The 17,418-nt window shown below is 40.5% G+C and overlaps 1 protein-coding gene across 2 annotated transcripts; it reads right to left on the bottom strand.

Annotated features, from left to right (window-relative positions):
- Positions 1-1,878: 1,878 nt before the first annotated feature.
- On the bottom strand, positions 1,879-16,967 carry LOC140728986 (G2/mitotic-specific cyclin-B1-like). Of its 2 annotated transcripts, none has more exons than XM_073048196.1 (9): positions 16,877-16,967; positions 13,240-13,365; positions 5,856-5,981; positions 4,953-5,120; positions 3,638-3,796; positions 3,071-3,307; positions 2,620-2,760; positions 2,433-2,543; positions 1,879-2,057 (listed from the first exon to the last, which is right to left on the bottom strand). In XM_073048196.1, exons 1-9 carry the CDS (start codon positions 16,937-16,939, stop codon positions 1,947-1,949), a joined length of 1,242 nt encoding a protein of 413 aa, XP_072904297.1. In that variant the 5' UTR covers positions 16,940-16,967; the 3' UTR covers positions 1,879-1,946. The 2 variants fall into 2 exon arrangements, with proteins under 2 accessions (XP_072904297.1, XP_072904298.1); XM_073048197.1 differs by having other exon boundaries at positions 2,433-2,528.
- Positions 16,968-17,418: the final 451 nt, after the last annotated feature.

Below are 17,418 nucleotides of genomic sequence, written 5' to 3'. Positions count from 1 at the left end.
TCAAAAGAACTTTGTAGCCTTGCATGGAGCTGTAAAAGGCTACAAAAACATTTGTAGTGTTTCAGTCCACAGCAAGAGAAATTGTCTGCAAATGGTAGAAACTCTGTACTCTTGCTAGGAGTGGCCATCCTGCAAAGATAACACCAAGATGAAAAGAACCCAGGGGTAAGCGCAGAAGCCCCATCAGAAAACCTTAGAACTTGCTAAAGTCTCTGTCCACAAAAGAAAACACCAAATAAGTATGGGGCTTATGAAAGGACACCATAGAGGAAACTAATGCTCTAATAAAAAAACATTGCTGCACATTTCAAACTTGCAAAAGACCACCTGGATGTTCTACAGTGCTTCTAGCACAATGTTCTGTGTTTGGATGGATGAGAGAAAAGTTGAACTTTCTAGCAGAAATGCACATTGCTATGTGTGGAGGAAAACAGGCACTGCACACCAATACTAAACCATCTCAAATGTGAGGCATGGTGGAAGGGATATCATGGTTTGGGGCTGCTTTGCTGCCTCAGGGACCGGACAGCTTGCAATCGTTGAGGGAGCGATGAATTTGAAATTGTATCAAGGCATTTTCCAGGAAAATGTTAGGGCAGCAGGCTGTCGCCTGAAGCTTAATAGAAGTTGAATAATGCAACAAGACAGTGATCTTTAAGAGTAAATCAACAGAATGGTTTAAAAAAAAATTGTATTATGAAATGGCCCAAAGTCCTTAATCCTATAGAAATTTGGTGGACAGACCTGAAAGCAAGCAGTTCGTGCAAGTAAGCCCACCAACATCCCAGAGTTGAAGCAGTTTTGCAAGGAGGAATGGCCTAAATTTCCTCCAAGCCAATGTGTAGGACTGATCAACAGTTACTAGAAATGCTTGGTTGAAGTTATTATTGTACAAGGGGTGACACCAGTTACTGAAAGCAAAGGTTCACATACTTTTTCCCAACAAATACATGAAATATTGGTTCATTTTTCCTCACTAAATAAACAACTGTTATTTATTCAATTGGGTTCTCTATCTAGTTTTAGGATTTGCATGAAGATCTGATCACACTTCGGTCATTTGTGCAGAAATGAAAAATTCTATGGGTCCACAAACTTCCTAGCACCAGTGTACTCCATGTACACCACCCTGTGTGGAAACAATTCCAGCCCCAATTTAAATCCTTCCCCTTTGTTTATTAAACCTGTGCCCTCATTTTAAATTCACCCATCTTGGGTGAAAAGACTGACCTCCCCATGTCCCTCATGATTTTAAAAAAATCTCTGCAAGATCCAAGTCTCTCAAGCCATCCAGTCCCATCAACATCCTTGTGAATCTTTTGTTCCTTCTACCTCAATCACACCCTTCCTAATACAATAACAATCAGAATTACACACAATATTCCAAGTGTTGTCTCACTAATGTTTTAAATGGCTGTAATACAACTCAATTCTTGTACTCAGTGCCTTATTGATTAATACAAGTGTGCCATACTTTCAACACTTTATATCCCTGTCACTATTTTCTGGTAAAAATGTACTCATACCCCCCCCCACCTCCCCAAAGTCTACAACATTCCAGTGCCATTATTTAACCTATATACCCTGCCCTGATTTAACTTCCCAAAATGCAGTACTGTGATATTAGTGTCTTATGCCATTTATTTGCTCATCTTTCCTGTTGCTCTAAGATCCAAGACAACCTTTGTGTCCAATACAAGTGTGGATGGCTAGAGGTTAGAAATAAAGCTTACAACTTCAAAGCTATCCAGCATTGTATGGGCAAGTCTACACATAAAGGTCAGCAGGGCAATTGGTCTAATTCAGTACTGCTAGTGGAGTGACAAGAAAGTGCAGTACAAGCATAGGCTTTCAAACAAGAAATTCTTTATTGATTAAAATACATAAAATAATAAATTAGTTAAGACACTGCCAGCAACAAGTTCAAGCAGTACAGACATACTACTTTATTGTTTGGAGATTAGCAATCTTGACAAATTGAAAATCAGGACTGATGTCAGTTGCAAGATGGTGCTGATCCTTAGTTCACTCTTTCTAGCATATTTGTTCTTAACAGTCTGCACGAAAGAAAAAAGTTTCAATTTATAAAAGTCTGGCTTGCTAGAATTATGGTTAATGCAGCTTAGAAAACATCTGTATTGTCTGAGGCATTTATTTAGTTAGACTTTAGTTTCTGCATTCTTGTTTATGCACGACTGCATGTCTGCATCCAGTTAATTGAAACACTGGATTTTTGACAAGACTGAACAGTGCAGCACATTGACTGAGCATTTGGCAAACTGCTTGAACATTTAGTTCAGTCAGAAGGCTCTTCTGGATTCTTAAAGGCATTTTTCTCCACTGCAGGCAAGGATGTTATGTGCCAAATTCAACTAAAGACCCACTTTGAAGAATGTCAACTGTTACCAAGCTAGCCCAAGTTTCAAACTTACCATATGCTTGGTGAGACCATTATTGACTTGGACAACATTTTTTGCTATGTGTTGCATAACTGGAAGCAAATCCTCTTCTTCATACGAGAGGTAATACTGCAAGAGGGGAGTCTAAAAACAACAATGATTATGTTTTGTACATGCATTGGTTCAAACCAGAATTATTGTCAATACTCAAGGTACTCACCCATTCACCAGAGTTAAAGAGTTTCTGAGCAAGGTGGACGGCCGCTGCTGCAATCAGGGATGGAGGATAATGTACCATGTCATAATCCCCTATTGTCAGTTCCATTAGGTATTTGGCAAGAGCATGTTGTTCTGCACTAACCTACATCAAGAGGTTAAATATCAGGTAATGCAACTTGAAATATTCCACTAGTTAATCATGAAAGTTGATCATGGAGATGTCATACTGCACAGCTCTTTAAACCATACAGAATTCATGGAAATGTGGAAACAAGAATACACAAGATACAGTTTAACAATCACAATTACTGGTAGATCTACCAACATGTTTACAACAGGACATTCACTGTTGGAAAAGCTCAATTTGTTCTATATCGATCGTGTGAGACCATCTTCCGGGATATTAAAACCAACATTTTGTCAAAGCCATCAAATTATAGGAAAATGCTTACATCTGCAACTTTTGATGCCCTTCTGAGGAAGTGCAGTGGAACTGGCTTGCCAAGAGAAAAGCAGAGTTTCTTCAATATCCACCTCTCCATTTGACGTACTTGAGCAGTAGTATAAGCATTATCAGTGATGATGACAAAGTCCCCAATTTCTGGAGGATAAACCTCTTCATATTTAGAAGCAATAAACATTGCCGTGACACCAACAAGTTGCAGATTTTTCTTGGTTACTGGGTTATCCTAAGAAAAGTAATCTATAATGAACAAAAGTTCAGAGTTTCTTCTGCCTTTGATTGTATTGGTAACATTTATTTCATCCAAGAATTATAGAACTATTCACAATTAAGATTATTTTTTTAAAAATTGGAAAGTTAGAAAGCATTATATACTCAATTCATGGTCATGCCAGACTCAATTCAGAAACAAGTTATTGTTTTGAAAAATGCTCACTCCATTTGTATTTTAAATAGTACCTTTCTTTCAAGTGCTTATCCATGGACCAAAATAGATGCGTAGTTGGGCATTTTGCACAGATGAATAATAGTCCATTTTCCCCTCAGGAATCCTTACCTGGAGAAACCTGTCCAAGATGGACACAGTCATGTAGAGTGTTTCTGGAAGTAGCTTAAATTTTACTTGAACTTGCACAAGCCAGTCAATTAAGATAGCACGCATAGCTCCAGTTATCACTTGCCCAGCCAAGTAGTTTGGTCGCACTGCTTGCTCAACCTGTATGAGGAAGGACCAGTCATGTACTTTAGTAACAAAGCTACAAAAGTTGGTGTTTCATAACAATTTGGTAGGATTTTCAATTTTAAAAGAGAATTGGAAACTTCAACCATATTGAAAGCACGAGTAATGTATTAGAATAGCCTGAATGACAGTAGTGATTTATGAAATGTTATGCCAGACTCCAATAATAGAAGCTAGTGCATACTCATCTTTGAGCACTTCACAACCAAGAAAGCTACATACCAAATAAACAAGCCATCTTTCAGGCCATTTAATCATATCTTTCCACAGAAAGATCCTAATCATTAGGCAAGACATCCATTTAAGCCCCATTCAATAACCCAAGTGCTCAAGCAAATATCCACTTAGTTGTCCTAATTTTGCTGCAAAATGTTCTTACCAGATACACCTTTGCTACCAGTTCAGTGTTTTCCACAACAACCATATAGCTCAAAGAAACAGGACAGTTCTTGGAACTTGGCAGTTTCTTGGAAATTACCTCAGCAGCATATTCATAGTTGCCTCCTTCTAGAAAATAATTCATCCCATACAAAACAGTACAGCACATCTTTTATCAAAACTTCATTTGCTACTGGTCAGGTTAACTGAAAGTCCTAGGCTGCTCCAAGATCCTGGCTACCTCATGTCTACAAATCCTACCTCTTCAAATCCAGCTACAAATTTTCCATCTTACACAAGCTTAGAAATCTAAGTAATGTAAAAGATGGAGCAACAGTGTTTAAGACTTCAGGTCCATTGGTTTAAAGGCAAGATTGCAGATGTTGGAATCTGGTGCAACAACAAATGCTGGGGGAGCTTGGTGGGTCAGGAAGAAAATGGGCAGTCCAAGCTTTGGCTTGAGACACTCCACCTGGAACAAATAAAGAGTTTTGAACCAAACCATCAATTGCTCATGCCCTTCATAGAAGCTGCCTGATCCAATGACATCTTCCAGAAGTTTGCTATTTTTGCCACTGGTTTATAGGCACACTTCTTTAGCCAGCTAATAGCCCAGAGTTACGTTCTAAATTCAAGGTCCTAGGATTAAAACAGTTTTTACCCATGTCTCAATTTTTCCTCATAATTAATAGACTATTCTGTGGTTTGTACTGTAGTGCTTTAGATCCACTTTAAAGTTCAGAGAAAGACCAACCTCTAGTTGTCTTAAATACTTGTAGATATCTTTAACGTAGTTACTGCAGAGTACTGGGTTGTTGCCATCATTTATATCAACATCTTCAACAGGAAGGATTGAGACCGAGAAGGCATCACACAGTTCTTCTGACATGCACATTGAAATGTCCATTGGAGATGGTGGTACCTGTATAGTATTTGCAATGTTACAGGAAGTGACAACTTAGACATAGGGCCAGCATCTTGCATTTTAAATTTCTAATTTAACATTCAAGTCAGTTTTGAATTTAATTACATGTTCCTTCAAAAATGAAAAATTAATATAATCTGTCTTTAGAGAGTGGCTCTAGATGACAAAGTCATTCCAATCCTTGGAGCCCAGCACCAATACCACAAACCCTCCACCAAAACACCTTTCTGAATATTTCAGTTTGTACAAGTGTTAAACCAATTGTTTTGAAGCACTGTTCTTAGTGAACAAGCAGCATCTAAGCATTTGTCAGATACTATTTTCATTAGCTAAAGAAATTGTTCCTTTTAAGAAAAAAAGGAATGTTAAAAAAATCATGAGTCCATCTAACTTGGTTACCTTCTAAAGAGAAATCCTTCACACAGAAAGCTGTAAAACTGCAGTTTTAATAAATTGCAAAGTTTTAAAAATAGTACAAGGATTAATTTTCCCCATTTAAAAAATTCTGTAGACAGGAAAAATCTCATAGCTAAATTCTCAAGATCACATCCTCAAATCCCAAGGGTACAAGATTTTCCATCAATAATTAATCAATCCTAATTAAATTGTAGAATGAATTTCCAAAAACAGGAATTCATTTTATTTCAATCCTCTATGCTTCAGATGACCAAAGGCCAACATTTGAGACAAATATACATATGGTTTTACTAGATCTGCTAATCAAGTCCAAACCTCAATTTTTACTAAATCTTCTGGAAAGAATTCTTGCGGTAGAACCTCCGGCTGTTTGCACATCTTTGCAGGTTCCTTTTTTGGAGAGGCACATTTTATTGTATTTGGGAGAAGTATTGTTTCATCCTACACCAGAAAGCAAATAACCAAATTTGATAGATGCATTAACCAAACATTAAAAGTAGCAGGTATTTTAAAATACACTCAAAGGTACAAATTTTACACCTGTGGTTTTACTCCCTCAACTTAGAGAAAGTGGATACTTGTGTTGTACAAGTTTTGAACAAGATCAATACCGAATGTCAGTAGTATTTCCCATTGGCCAAATGGCATTAATTTTATACACCAGACATGTCCACCATTTTGAAAGCCTGAAGTATTGAAGTTTCAACAAGTCTACAGTGAGCTGCTAGCAAACATCTTTGCAAGTTCAACCAGAACCTTACCAGATATACTGTTATTGGAAGCATGAAACCTTTAAAAATCTAATGGAATAGAGTGGGGAAAATGTCTTTAAAATTAATGAATCCTTTTGCAGACAGCAAGCCTTGGACCTTGCACAAGACCTAACCCTGCTCAGGTTCCAAAGATATCATACATATTGAAACAGTAGGCTGCCCAATTGGCTCAGCCTACTGTACTATTTAATAAGATCATGTTGATCTAACTGCAACTTTAATACCATATTCAGAGGCAAAATTCATAAAGCAGGACTGAAGCCCCTGCATTCAGAACTTGTGGCGCAATTAGAGATTGATCGGTATGACATTGTGGGCATCACCGAATCATAGCTGAAAGGTCATAGTTGGGAGTTAACATTAAAGTACATACTTTGTATCAAAAGGACAAGCAGGAAGCCATAGGCAGTGGTATGGCTCTGTTGGCAAGAGATGGAATTACATCCTTAGAAAGTGGTGACATTGGGTCTGAGAAAGTTGAATCTTGTGGGTGGAGTTAAGAAACTACAAGGGTAATAAAACCATTAGGGGAATCATCTATAGGCCTCCAAATAGTAGCCAAGATGTGGGGTTGAGATTGCAAAGGGAACTGGAAAGGGCATGTAATAAGTTTAATGTCACAATTGTAATGGGGGACTTTAATATGCAAGGGGATTGGGAAAAATCAGGTTGGTGTCTGATTGCAAGAGAGGGAATTTGTTGAATGCCTACGAGATGGCTTTTTAGAGCAGCTTGTGCTTGAGCCTACTCGGGAAAGGCTGTCTTAGATTGGGCATTGTGTAATAACACTGATCTTATTAGGGAGCTTAATGTAAAGGAACCTTTAGGAGGCAGTGATCATGATATGATTGAATTCATACTGCAATTTGAGAGGGAGAAACACAAGTCACATGTATCAGTATTGCAATGGAATAAAGTAGAGAGAGGAGCTTGCCTGGGTGGATTGGAGGGGGATACTGGTAGGGATGACAGCAAAGCAGAGGAGGCTGAAGTCTCTGAGAATAGCTCACAAGGCACAGGATAGACATGTCTCACACTAGTTCTCAGATAGCAGGGGTAGGCAACTGTGGTTGATGAGAAATTAAGGACTGCATAAAAGCCAAGGAAAGGGCATACAAGATAGCAAAAGTGAGTGGGAAGCTGGATGACTGTGAAGCTTTTAAAAATAAAAAACAACTAAAAAAGCTATCAGGGAAAAGATAAAAGATGAAGGTAAACTAGCCAATAATATAAAGCAGGATACTAAATGCTTTTTTCAGTTACATAAAGAATAAAAGGGAGGCGAGAATTGATATTGGACCACTGGAAGATGCTAGTGAGGTAGCAATGGGGGAAAACAAAGAAACAGCAAATCAATTTAATAAGTACTTTGCTTCAGTCTTTACTGTGGAAGACACATTAATGCCAGAGGTCCACAAGTGTCAGGGAGCAGAAGTGAGTGCCATTGCTATTTCAAAGGAAAGAGTGCTAGGCAAACTCAAAAGTCTCAAGGTGGAGAAGTCACCTAGACTAGATGGACAACATCCCAGAGTCCTCAGAGAGGTTACTGAAGATATAATGGATGCATTGATCATGATCTTTCAAGAATCACCTGGTTCTGGCATGGTCTAGGAGGATTGGAAAAGTGTAAATGTCACTCCATTGCAAGGAAGGAAGGCAAAAGAAAGGAAATCATAGGCCACTTAGCCTAACCTCAGCAGTTAGAGTCCATTATTAAGGACAAGATTTCAGGGTACTTTGAGACTAATGATAAAATAAATCAAAGTCAGCATGGTTTCTGAAGGGAAATCTTGCTTGACAAATCTGTTAGAGTTCTCCAAAGTAACAAGCAGGGTGGACAAGGGAGAAGCAGTGGATGTCATTTATTTAGATTCTCAGAAGGTGTTTGATAAGGTGCCTCACATGATAATTTTATCTTAAGATAAAATCCTATGGTGTTACAGGAAACATACTGGCATGGATAGAGGAATGGCTGTTAGGCAGGAGGCAGTGAGTAGGAATAAAGGGGGCTTTTTCTGGTTGGCTGCCAGTGACTAGTGGTGTTCCTCAGGGGTCAGTATTGGGACCTCTACTTTTCACATTGAAAATGATTTAGATAGTGTAATTGATGGCTTTGTGACAAAGTTCATGGATGATATGAAGATATGTGGAGGGGTAGGTAGTGCTGAGGAAGCAATGCAATGGCAGCAGGACAAATTGGAAGAATGAGCAAGAAAGTGGTAGATGGAATACAGTGTTGGGAAATGTATGATAATGCATTTTGGTGAAAAGGAACAAAGTACAGACTACTATCTAAATGGAGAGAAAATTCAAGCATCTGAGGTGCAGAGGGACTTTGAGTCCTTGTGCAAGACTCCAAGAAAAAAATCTACCACTGTATTTAAAATCCATTTCACATCTTGTGGACAACCACAAATAACCATATAACAATCACAACACAGAAACAGGCCATTCCGGCCCTTCTAGTCCATGCCGAACTCTTAATCTCACCTAGTCCCAAGTACCCGCACTCAGCCCATAACCCTCCACTCCTTTCCTGTCCATATACCTATCCAATTTTACCTTAAATGTCACAACTGAACTAGCCTCTACTACTTCTACAGGAAGCTCATTCCACACAGCTATCACTGAGTAAAGAAATACCCCCTCGTGTTTCCCTTAAACTTTTGCCCCCTAACTCTCAAATCATGTCCTCTCATTTGAATCTCCCCTACTCTCAATGGAAACAGCCTATTCACGTCAACTCTATCTATCCCTCTCAAAATTTTAAATACCTCGATCAAATCCCCCCTCAACCTTCTACGCTCCAATGAATAGAGACCTAACTTGTTCAACCTTTCTCTGTAACTTAAGTGCAGAAACCCAGGTAACATCCTAGTAAATAGTCTCTGCACTCTCTCTAATTTATTGATATCTTTCCTATAATTCGGTGACCAGAACTGTACACAATATTCCAAATTTGGCCTTACCAATGCCTTGTACAATTTTAACATTACATCCCAACTTCTGTACTCAATGCTCACATTTTCAATTTAAATATTTATAGAGCTGCAAAGAGTAAACATCCTCTCCATTACCAGCTTGTTACCACCCTTTGTACATGTACAATGTCCTGTGTATGTTACTAAAAAGGGCTTCTTTGGTTTGTTACGAGTAGGAATGCTTCTTTGTCTGTTAAAAGTTTCTCTCGCCATTGTTTCACTTTAGAATGGCTGATATGGTAATTGTATTCACTTGTTAATCAATGGGGAATGTTATTGTGTTTTGTGAGGCTGGGACCTTGGGGGAGGGGTTGCGCGGGCTTGAGGAGTCCGGAGGGAGACGCCGAGGAAGCAGGACGTGCGCTCGGGAGACCACCGGGGAGTCCGAAGTGGGAGTTTTGAGAGGACGACCACCTAGGAGTCGAGTGGTTCGCTGGATGAGCTCCACCGATGTGCACTAAACTGACTGAACTTTGATAAGTTGGCGCCTTTTGTTTTTTTCTTGTATATGTGTATATATATATATATATATGTGTATATATATATATATATATATATATATGTGTGTGTGTGTGTGTGTGTGTATATATGTGTATATATATATATATATGTATATATGTGTATATATATGTGTATATATATATATATATATATATATGTGTGTGTATATATATATATATATATATATATATATATATATAGTACTGCCTAATACTCTTTTAATTTTAGTAAACTCTTTAAAGTGTATGTCATACCGGTATTTGTTGTGAGTTTGATACTGCCGGCGGGGGCGCGAGGCATAAACTCGATCGATTCTCACAGCACCTGCGTGAACGGGAGGTGGGGTGGTGAGTGGCTGGATTTCTTTTTCCCCTAGACATATACCAGCCTGTTGGGTAAGTGTTACATTTGTGGGGGCTCATCCGGGATTGGATTGTCAGGGGGCTGTGGAATCACGCAGGTAGTGAGGGAAATGGAGAGAGAGAAAATTGTTCGCTGGTGCCGATTTGAAGGTGTACCGGTACAGTACGCATGCGTAGTGAGCGGAGTGGATTTTCGAGTTTCGGGAGATGCGGTAGTGCGGGGGTTAAGTTTGGTGAAGGGTATGGGGCAGGTAGAATTGGTAGCTAGACGGTGTGGTAAAGTGATGGAGTCTAGTTGGGTGTTGGTTCGTACGGGTGCTGACGTCAGGACGTTGGAACTGCCGGCGACGGTCAGTGTACCGGGGGAGGAGGGGCCGTGGGGGCTCCACACCCTCTCCGAGGATGAGGATGAGGAGACATTGGAGGAGGAGCTAGAGCTAGAGGAAAACCCCGGAGGGGTGGCAGGCACTAGCAAAGGGAGGAGGGAGGAGGGAGTCGTGACTAGGCCCCGCTCCCCAGGTAGGGTGGAAGCCTCCGAGCTGGCAGCTGCACTTAACTCCCTGGTGGGAGTGGCCGAGAGGCCACGGCTGAAGCTGGGGGTGTTCTCCGGAGCCAAGCCTACTCCGGACGGGGAGGTGGACTATGAGACCTGGATCGAGCATACGTCCTTGATGTTAGAGGAGTGGCCAGGCTCGGAGGAGGAGAAGAGGCAGCGATTGGTGAGAAGTTTGAGGGGTTTAGCAGCCAAAACAGTACGGGAGTTGAAAGCTGAAAAGTCTGGGGCCTCAGTGGAGGAATGTATAGAAGTTTTGGAGGGAGCGTTTGGGTTGTCAGGGGAACCCTGGCTGCTTTTAGCAGAGTTCCAACGCCTGGAACAATGGAGAGGGGAAAAGCTCTCCGAGTACATATTTAGGATGGAGGGGATGCTCTCGGGGCTGCGGCGCCGGGGGGTAGTGAAGGCACCGGACGTGGCTAGCGTGAGGATGAGTCAGTTATTCAGTGGCTCTCTGGAGGAGGACAAGGTGGCGTGGACTATCCGGCAGGCTTATAGGAAAGGCCCCCCTCCATCGTTCGGGCAACTGATTAGAGAGGTGCGGGAGGAGGAGAGAGCATTGGGGCGGAAAAGGGGCGCGGGCCTACGGGAGCGACCCTCAGTGATACAGGAAGTGGTGGCTGGGTGGAGGAATGACAACCCACTGAGGGGTAGAGAATCCCCTCTGGAGGGGAGGGACAGGGGAGGTACCCACTCTCAGGGGCGACCAGTGCCGTGGGTTGGGAGTGGGAGTCGTCCTGGGAGAGGAGGGGCGGCAGGCAGCGTGTGCTTTAACTGTGGGAAAGAGGGGCATTTCAGGCGGGACTGTGGGTGTCCGAGACAGTGGGTTCGCAGGTGGAGAGGGAGCCCAGGGGGGCAGAAGGGGTATGGAGATCTCAGAGGATTAGGCGCCCCCCAGAGAGGTTGACATATGTGGTACCCGGAGAACCGAGTGTGATTTCTACTGCTCTGGGTAGTTATGTCACTGCTTTCTGCACCTGGGTTGGGTTTTGGGTGTTGCAAGAAACTTTGGGGAACTCTAGTAATGCCATGAGGGCATGACATTTGCTGGTGGGGACAGAATGTACAATGTCCTGTGTATGTTACTAAAAAGGGCTTCTTTGGTTTGTTACGAGTAGGAATGCTTCTTTGTCTGTTAAAAGTTTCTCTCGCCATTGTTTCACTTTAGAATGGCTGATATGGTAATTGTATTCACTTGTTAATCAATGGGGAATGTTATTGTGTTTTGTGAGGCTGGGACCTTGGGGGAGGGGTTGCGCGGGCTTGAGGAGTCCGGAGGGAGACGCCGAGGAAGCAGGACGTGCGCTCGGGAGACCACCGGGGAGTCCGAAGTGGGAGTTTCGAGAGGACGACCACCTAGGAGTCGAGTGGTTCGCTGGAATAGATAGATAGATAGATAGATAGATAGATAGATAGATAGATAGATAGATAGATAGATAGATAGATAGATAGATAGATAGATAGATAGATAGATAGATAGATAGATAGATAGATAGATAGATAGATAGATAGATAGATAGATAGATAGATAGATAGATAGATAGATAGATAGATAGATAGATAGATAGATAGATAGATAGATAGATAGATAGATAGATAGATAGATAGATAGATAGATAGATAGATAGATAGATAGATAGATAGATAGATAGATAGATAGATAGATAGATAGATAGATAGATAGATAGATAGATAGATAGATAGATAGATAGATAGATAGATAGATAGATAGATAGATAGATAGATAGATAGATAGATAGATAGATAGATAGATAGATAGATAGATAGATAGATAGATAGATAGATAGATAGATAGATAGATAGATAGATAGATAGATAGATAGATAGATAGATAGATAGATAGATAGATAGATAGATAGATAGATAGATAGATAGATAGATAGATAGATAGATAGATAGATAGATAGATAGATAGATAGATAGATAGATAGATAGATAGATAGATAGATAGATAGATAGATAGATAGATAGATAGATAGATAGATAGATAGATAGATAGATAGATAGATAGATAGATAGATAGATAGATAGATAGATAGATAGATAGATAGATAGATAGATAGATAGATAGATAGATAGATAGATAGATAGAGTACTGCCTAATACTCTTTTAATTTTAGTAAACTCTTTAAAGTGTATGTCATACCGGTATTTGTTGTGAGTTTGATACTGCCGGCGGGGGCGCGAGGCATAAACTCGATTCTCACAGCACCTGCGTGAACGGGAGGTGGGGTGGTGAGTGGCTGGATTTCTTTTTCCCCTAGACATATACCAGCCTGTTGGGTAAGTGTTACATACATTTAAATTAATTCCCTCAACTCCAGCTGGGAAATGTTATGAAGACCAAGTTTCACATCAGTACTTCAATTTCAATGGAAGATAGTACAATCTACTCCAATCAGTAAGCTATATTTTTTATACAAAACTCCCATGGGTTTACAATGGATTTAAGACAAATTAACACGAAGTCTTTAGGTTATGCAAGTAGTATCCATAAAGCAAATTCACCTTCTTTGCAGCCAACTTAAAACCACATGGTTTATTTATGATATCCACCAAAGCAACTCTGTGTTCCAAGGTTGTCACTGTATGAAGACTCTTGGATTGGATGTCCACTGTAGAACTACGTGCACTCTGGAGAGAAAACAATGTCACAAGATTCGAGGCAGAACCTGAAACTATACTAATAAAAAGTTTCAACATGTGGATGGGAAGCCAGATCAGAATCTCAAAAGTCTCAGCAGTTCCAATGAAAGGCCATTGACCCAATGTGTTCATTCCACCCAGCCAGGCATCATGGTGTCAGATTGGTGGAAGATTCCTATCATTTAACTTTTAGTTAGTTTTAATCTGCAAATTATACAAGTAACTAATCCTTACCACTTAAGTTACTACAATGATTTTAAAATCATCTCCATGATCAAAATGTTGATTACAAGTTGTTTTATTGATTGTACAGTTGCACAATGCCTAGGAGTTGGTCAAATCAAAATGTGCCATATTGAACAGATTTCATTTTGCATGCAGACAGTAAAACAAAGTGTTCTAATGAAGCAAAAGTGCATAAAAGGAGTAAATAAACTCACTTGCCCTCATTCATTGACATTTCATGTACTCTACAATTTCAAAAATCATCAGGCAACATTTGCAGATGAAGGATATCCCAGGCAGAATATACCAGTGATTTATCAATAACTGAATCAATACTCTTCTGGATCTGTGTGTGGCCTCCGTCGGTCGTGGCCAGCCATGGATACTGCACCTCTGGTAGTGGTCTCCCCAGGGTGCAAGCCAGGGCAGAGTTGATGGTCTGTTGCCCATGCAGTGGGAACCCCCCCCCCCCCCCATGCTGATGACAGGTCGAAAGGAACAACAAAAGTCGATACAGGTTGGTGCCAGCAGCATGGCAGGAGTTGCCATGCCGGTGCTGGGTACAGCAGTCAGCCGCCTTCCAGACATACTTTTGATATTAATGAAAGCATTTACCAGATGTTTATTAAAATCCAATTTAATAGACCACATTGTAAATTAATAAGCAGTCAAAGGAGGCAAAATATTGCAGACTAAAAAAGCAGATAGCAATGATACGTAAAAGTGATCTGAAATTGATTGGTGGTGGAGGGAGGTTGATGGGGAAGGGTTGTTTGCCATTGGAAGCTTGTAATTATGGGAATGCTGTAGTAATCACTGCTGGGAATTTTGCTCTATGTAATACATTAATGATTTAGATGCAAATTTGTATGAAGTACAATTGCCAATTTGCAGATGACCAAGATTGGTGACATTGTCACTAGAAAGGTGGCAGTCTTTAGCTATAGAATATTGCTCTGTTGACAAGATGAGCAGATAGCACTTAAACCCTACGAAATACAAGGTGGTGCATTTTGTGAGGCCAATTAGACTAGGATTTATACAATGGTAGGTCCCCAGGTATGAGGAAGAGGGATCTTGAGCAATAAAACAAAAAGAGAAATAGATATTATCTGTAGAATCAATGGGATGGTTGACATTTCAGTTTGAGACCTTTCTGCAGTTCGTCCTTTCTAAATGTACATACTCATGTATCTGGTGGGAGACGTGCAGACAAAGGTGGTAGAGAAGGCATTCAGGATACTTGCCTTTATGCACGATGCAACTATACCAAACATTAGTTAAACCACAACTGGACTAACGTGTGCAGTTCTGGTCATCACACTACAAGGAGGGTATTATTACACTGAAGAGATGCAGAGGAGATTCACCACAATGTTACCTAGGATGAAGTGGCTCAGTGATGAGAAATCAAGATAGGAAGACAAAGTCTCTTGACCTGATCAAGAGACTATGGAGAGCATGGATAGAGCATACAGCAAGAACATTCTCTTAGCAGGGGGCTAAGGATTGGACACAAGTTTCAGATGGGGGGGGGAAAGAAGAGGAGAAAAGATTTAAGTAAGATTTATCTGGATGGCAGTTGAAATATGGAAGTTATATGGAAATATAGGGTTGAGGAAGCAGAGACCCTCCGCACTGAAGCAGTTATTTGAAACACTATCAGAAGACTGCAGGCCAAGATAGGATGGATACAAGTACGTACTGATGGCTGGCAAATTAGGTCAAATTATTCATTTCTGTGATGTGCAACTGAAGTTCTTTAAAACAGGTTAGGACTTTATTTGGAACATTGACCAAGAAACTGGAAGGAAATTCTCCCAGTCTCAATAAGGAAAGTGGACTTGGGCAAATCAAATAGAATCTTAATACATTTAAGTTATTAAGATAATACACTTTGCCAGTTGTCCAAGTGTAAAACAAACCTGTTACTAGCCTTCCATGCTCTCTTATCAGATCCTCCTTCTCCAGCCCTGTATCTCTTTCACCAATCACCCTCCCAGCTCTTTACTACACCCCTCACCTGCTACCTTGTACTCCCCCCACTTTCTTACTCTGACTTCTCACTTCTTTCCAGTCCTGCTGAAGGGGGTTCAGCTCGAAACATTGACTGTTTTGTTATTTTCCATAGATGCTGCCTGGCCTGCCAAGTTCCTCCAGCATTTTGAGAGTGTTACTTTGTATTCCAGCATCTGCAGATTTTCTCTTGTCTATTACTAGTACAGGATAATAACTTTCTGCACATCAAATTAACAGCAAGTTAGAATATCCTATCTGGTCATCTTCATTTTATTATGGATCAAAATAAAATTCTAAAATTTACCTTTCAGGAGTTTGGAAAGTCACAAGTTTAGTAATATTAATCATTGTGACCTGTTACTACTTTATTTACTCAACCCAATTACCAAAGTGAAAATAAATAGTTAATTCAGTTTAACGATGTCCAATTCAGACAAGTCATTAAAACAAAATTTTATTACTAATGCAGAAGAGGCAGCAATCATACTTTTGCTGCGAAAGGAAAAGTGTTTATTTAGTTAAGATAAGAATGTAAGGTCACAGCTGGAGACTTAATCTGTGAAAAAAAAGTGATAAAATCTCAAGGGTTGGCACTCCAATTAATAAATATCCCTATTCACACAAAAGTAACTATCTATTAGCCAGCAAACTGAAAGAATCTAATACTTTGGGGGATATTCATCGCTAGACTATTGTTGCAGTTAATGACAGGTTAAAATTGAAAATTACAAAATGAAGCATATTCTTATTGTCGCGAGCCTCCACCACGTCACACGCTAATGAAAACAAGTCCCAACAGCAGATTAGCAGAAGACAGGACAAGGCGTACATTAGCGAAATGAAAATACTGCACACCATGTCTAGCCTAGCATTAACTTTACGACACAATCCGTCCAAAAGGCCGAGGAAGGACAGTTGCGCGACATAGGACTGGTAATGTTTAAGAGTTTAACACTGATTAAAGAGTTGCTTTTATTGACTAGGTAGCAGCAAAGGATTCTACAACCAATTAACATGGCAGAGAGCAAAGTGGATGCCCTAATATAACTCCGCTCCGTTTACTTGGTGGTGCACACATTGACTGTAACAAGCGGTGGGGCGGGACCTCTCCACCTCAAAACCTGCCCCACAGTGGGAGCCCATCAGTTCGCAACACCACAACCACCGACCTATTTTCAGGGCTCCAACCGCTATTAACCTCAACCTTGCATTCAACCAGCCAAAAGTCGAGCAACGTTAACGAAGTCCACCTCACCCTTCTGATTCGCACAGCCATTCTCCCAGCGTCCTCTCCTTTCCTAACACACCAATAATCCATCCTGACTCGAACCTTCTTCGGTCCTTTTAAATGCACCCCCAAATTCGTGATAGACAATCTGGCGTTCTGATTGGCTGAAAAGTTCCGCCCTGAGCACGTGGACCAGTCACAGCGCCAGTTAATTCCGAGGTCGATTGGGACGAGTTACATCGTTCAAAAGGGAAAATCGGCCTTTCTTTGAAGTCTGTTTTGATATCTTTTATCGTTTTCTTTGTGTGTGTGTGTGCTTTGTTGCTATCCTGTTTTGGCATGATGCGGGCAGTCAGAATAGATGTGTTACCAAGACCACATTCCCTGAAACCCGTGTCCTTTCGCGGGTATTTTGTTCACCTTATAGTACATGGGACTCGGATTTGCTTTGGCACTTAGAGTGGTCGCGATGAATAAATGAGTTTTAAGAAATAGGCCAAGGGTAGGGACTTAAGTAATTCATGGGTAACGATCAACTTTTCCACCTGATCCCAAAGTCCATTTATTCA

This window comes from Hemitrygon akajei, chromosome 6 (genome assembly GCF_048418815.1).
Source record: "Hemitrygon akajei chromosome 6, sHemAka1.3, whole genome shotgun sequence".
Lineage (NCBI taxonomy): Eukaryota > Metazoa > Chordata > Chondrichthyes > Myliobatiformes > Dasyatidae > Hemitrygon > Hemitrygon akajei.
This window is presented reverse-complemented; position numbering and strand designations above follow the sequence as displayed.

What these genes read in the sequence shown, in the direction of transcription:
- LOC140728986 (XM_073048196.1), bottom strand. Translation starts at nt 16,939, where the DNA reads ATGGATTATTGGTGTGTTAGGAAAGGAGAGGACGCTGGGAGAATGGCT. An exon ending in AAGATTTAGTAAAAATTGAG is followed by an intron (nt 5,121 to 5,855) that starts GTTTGGACTTGA and finishes AATACTATACAG; the next exon opens with GTACCACCATCTCCAATGGA. An exon ending in GGGCATCAAAAGTTGCAGAT is followed by an intron (nt 2,761 to 3,070) that starts GTAAGCATTTTC and finishes CTCTTGATGTAG; the next exon opens with GTTAGTGCAGAACAACATGC.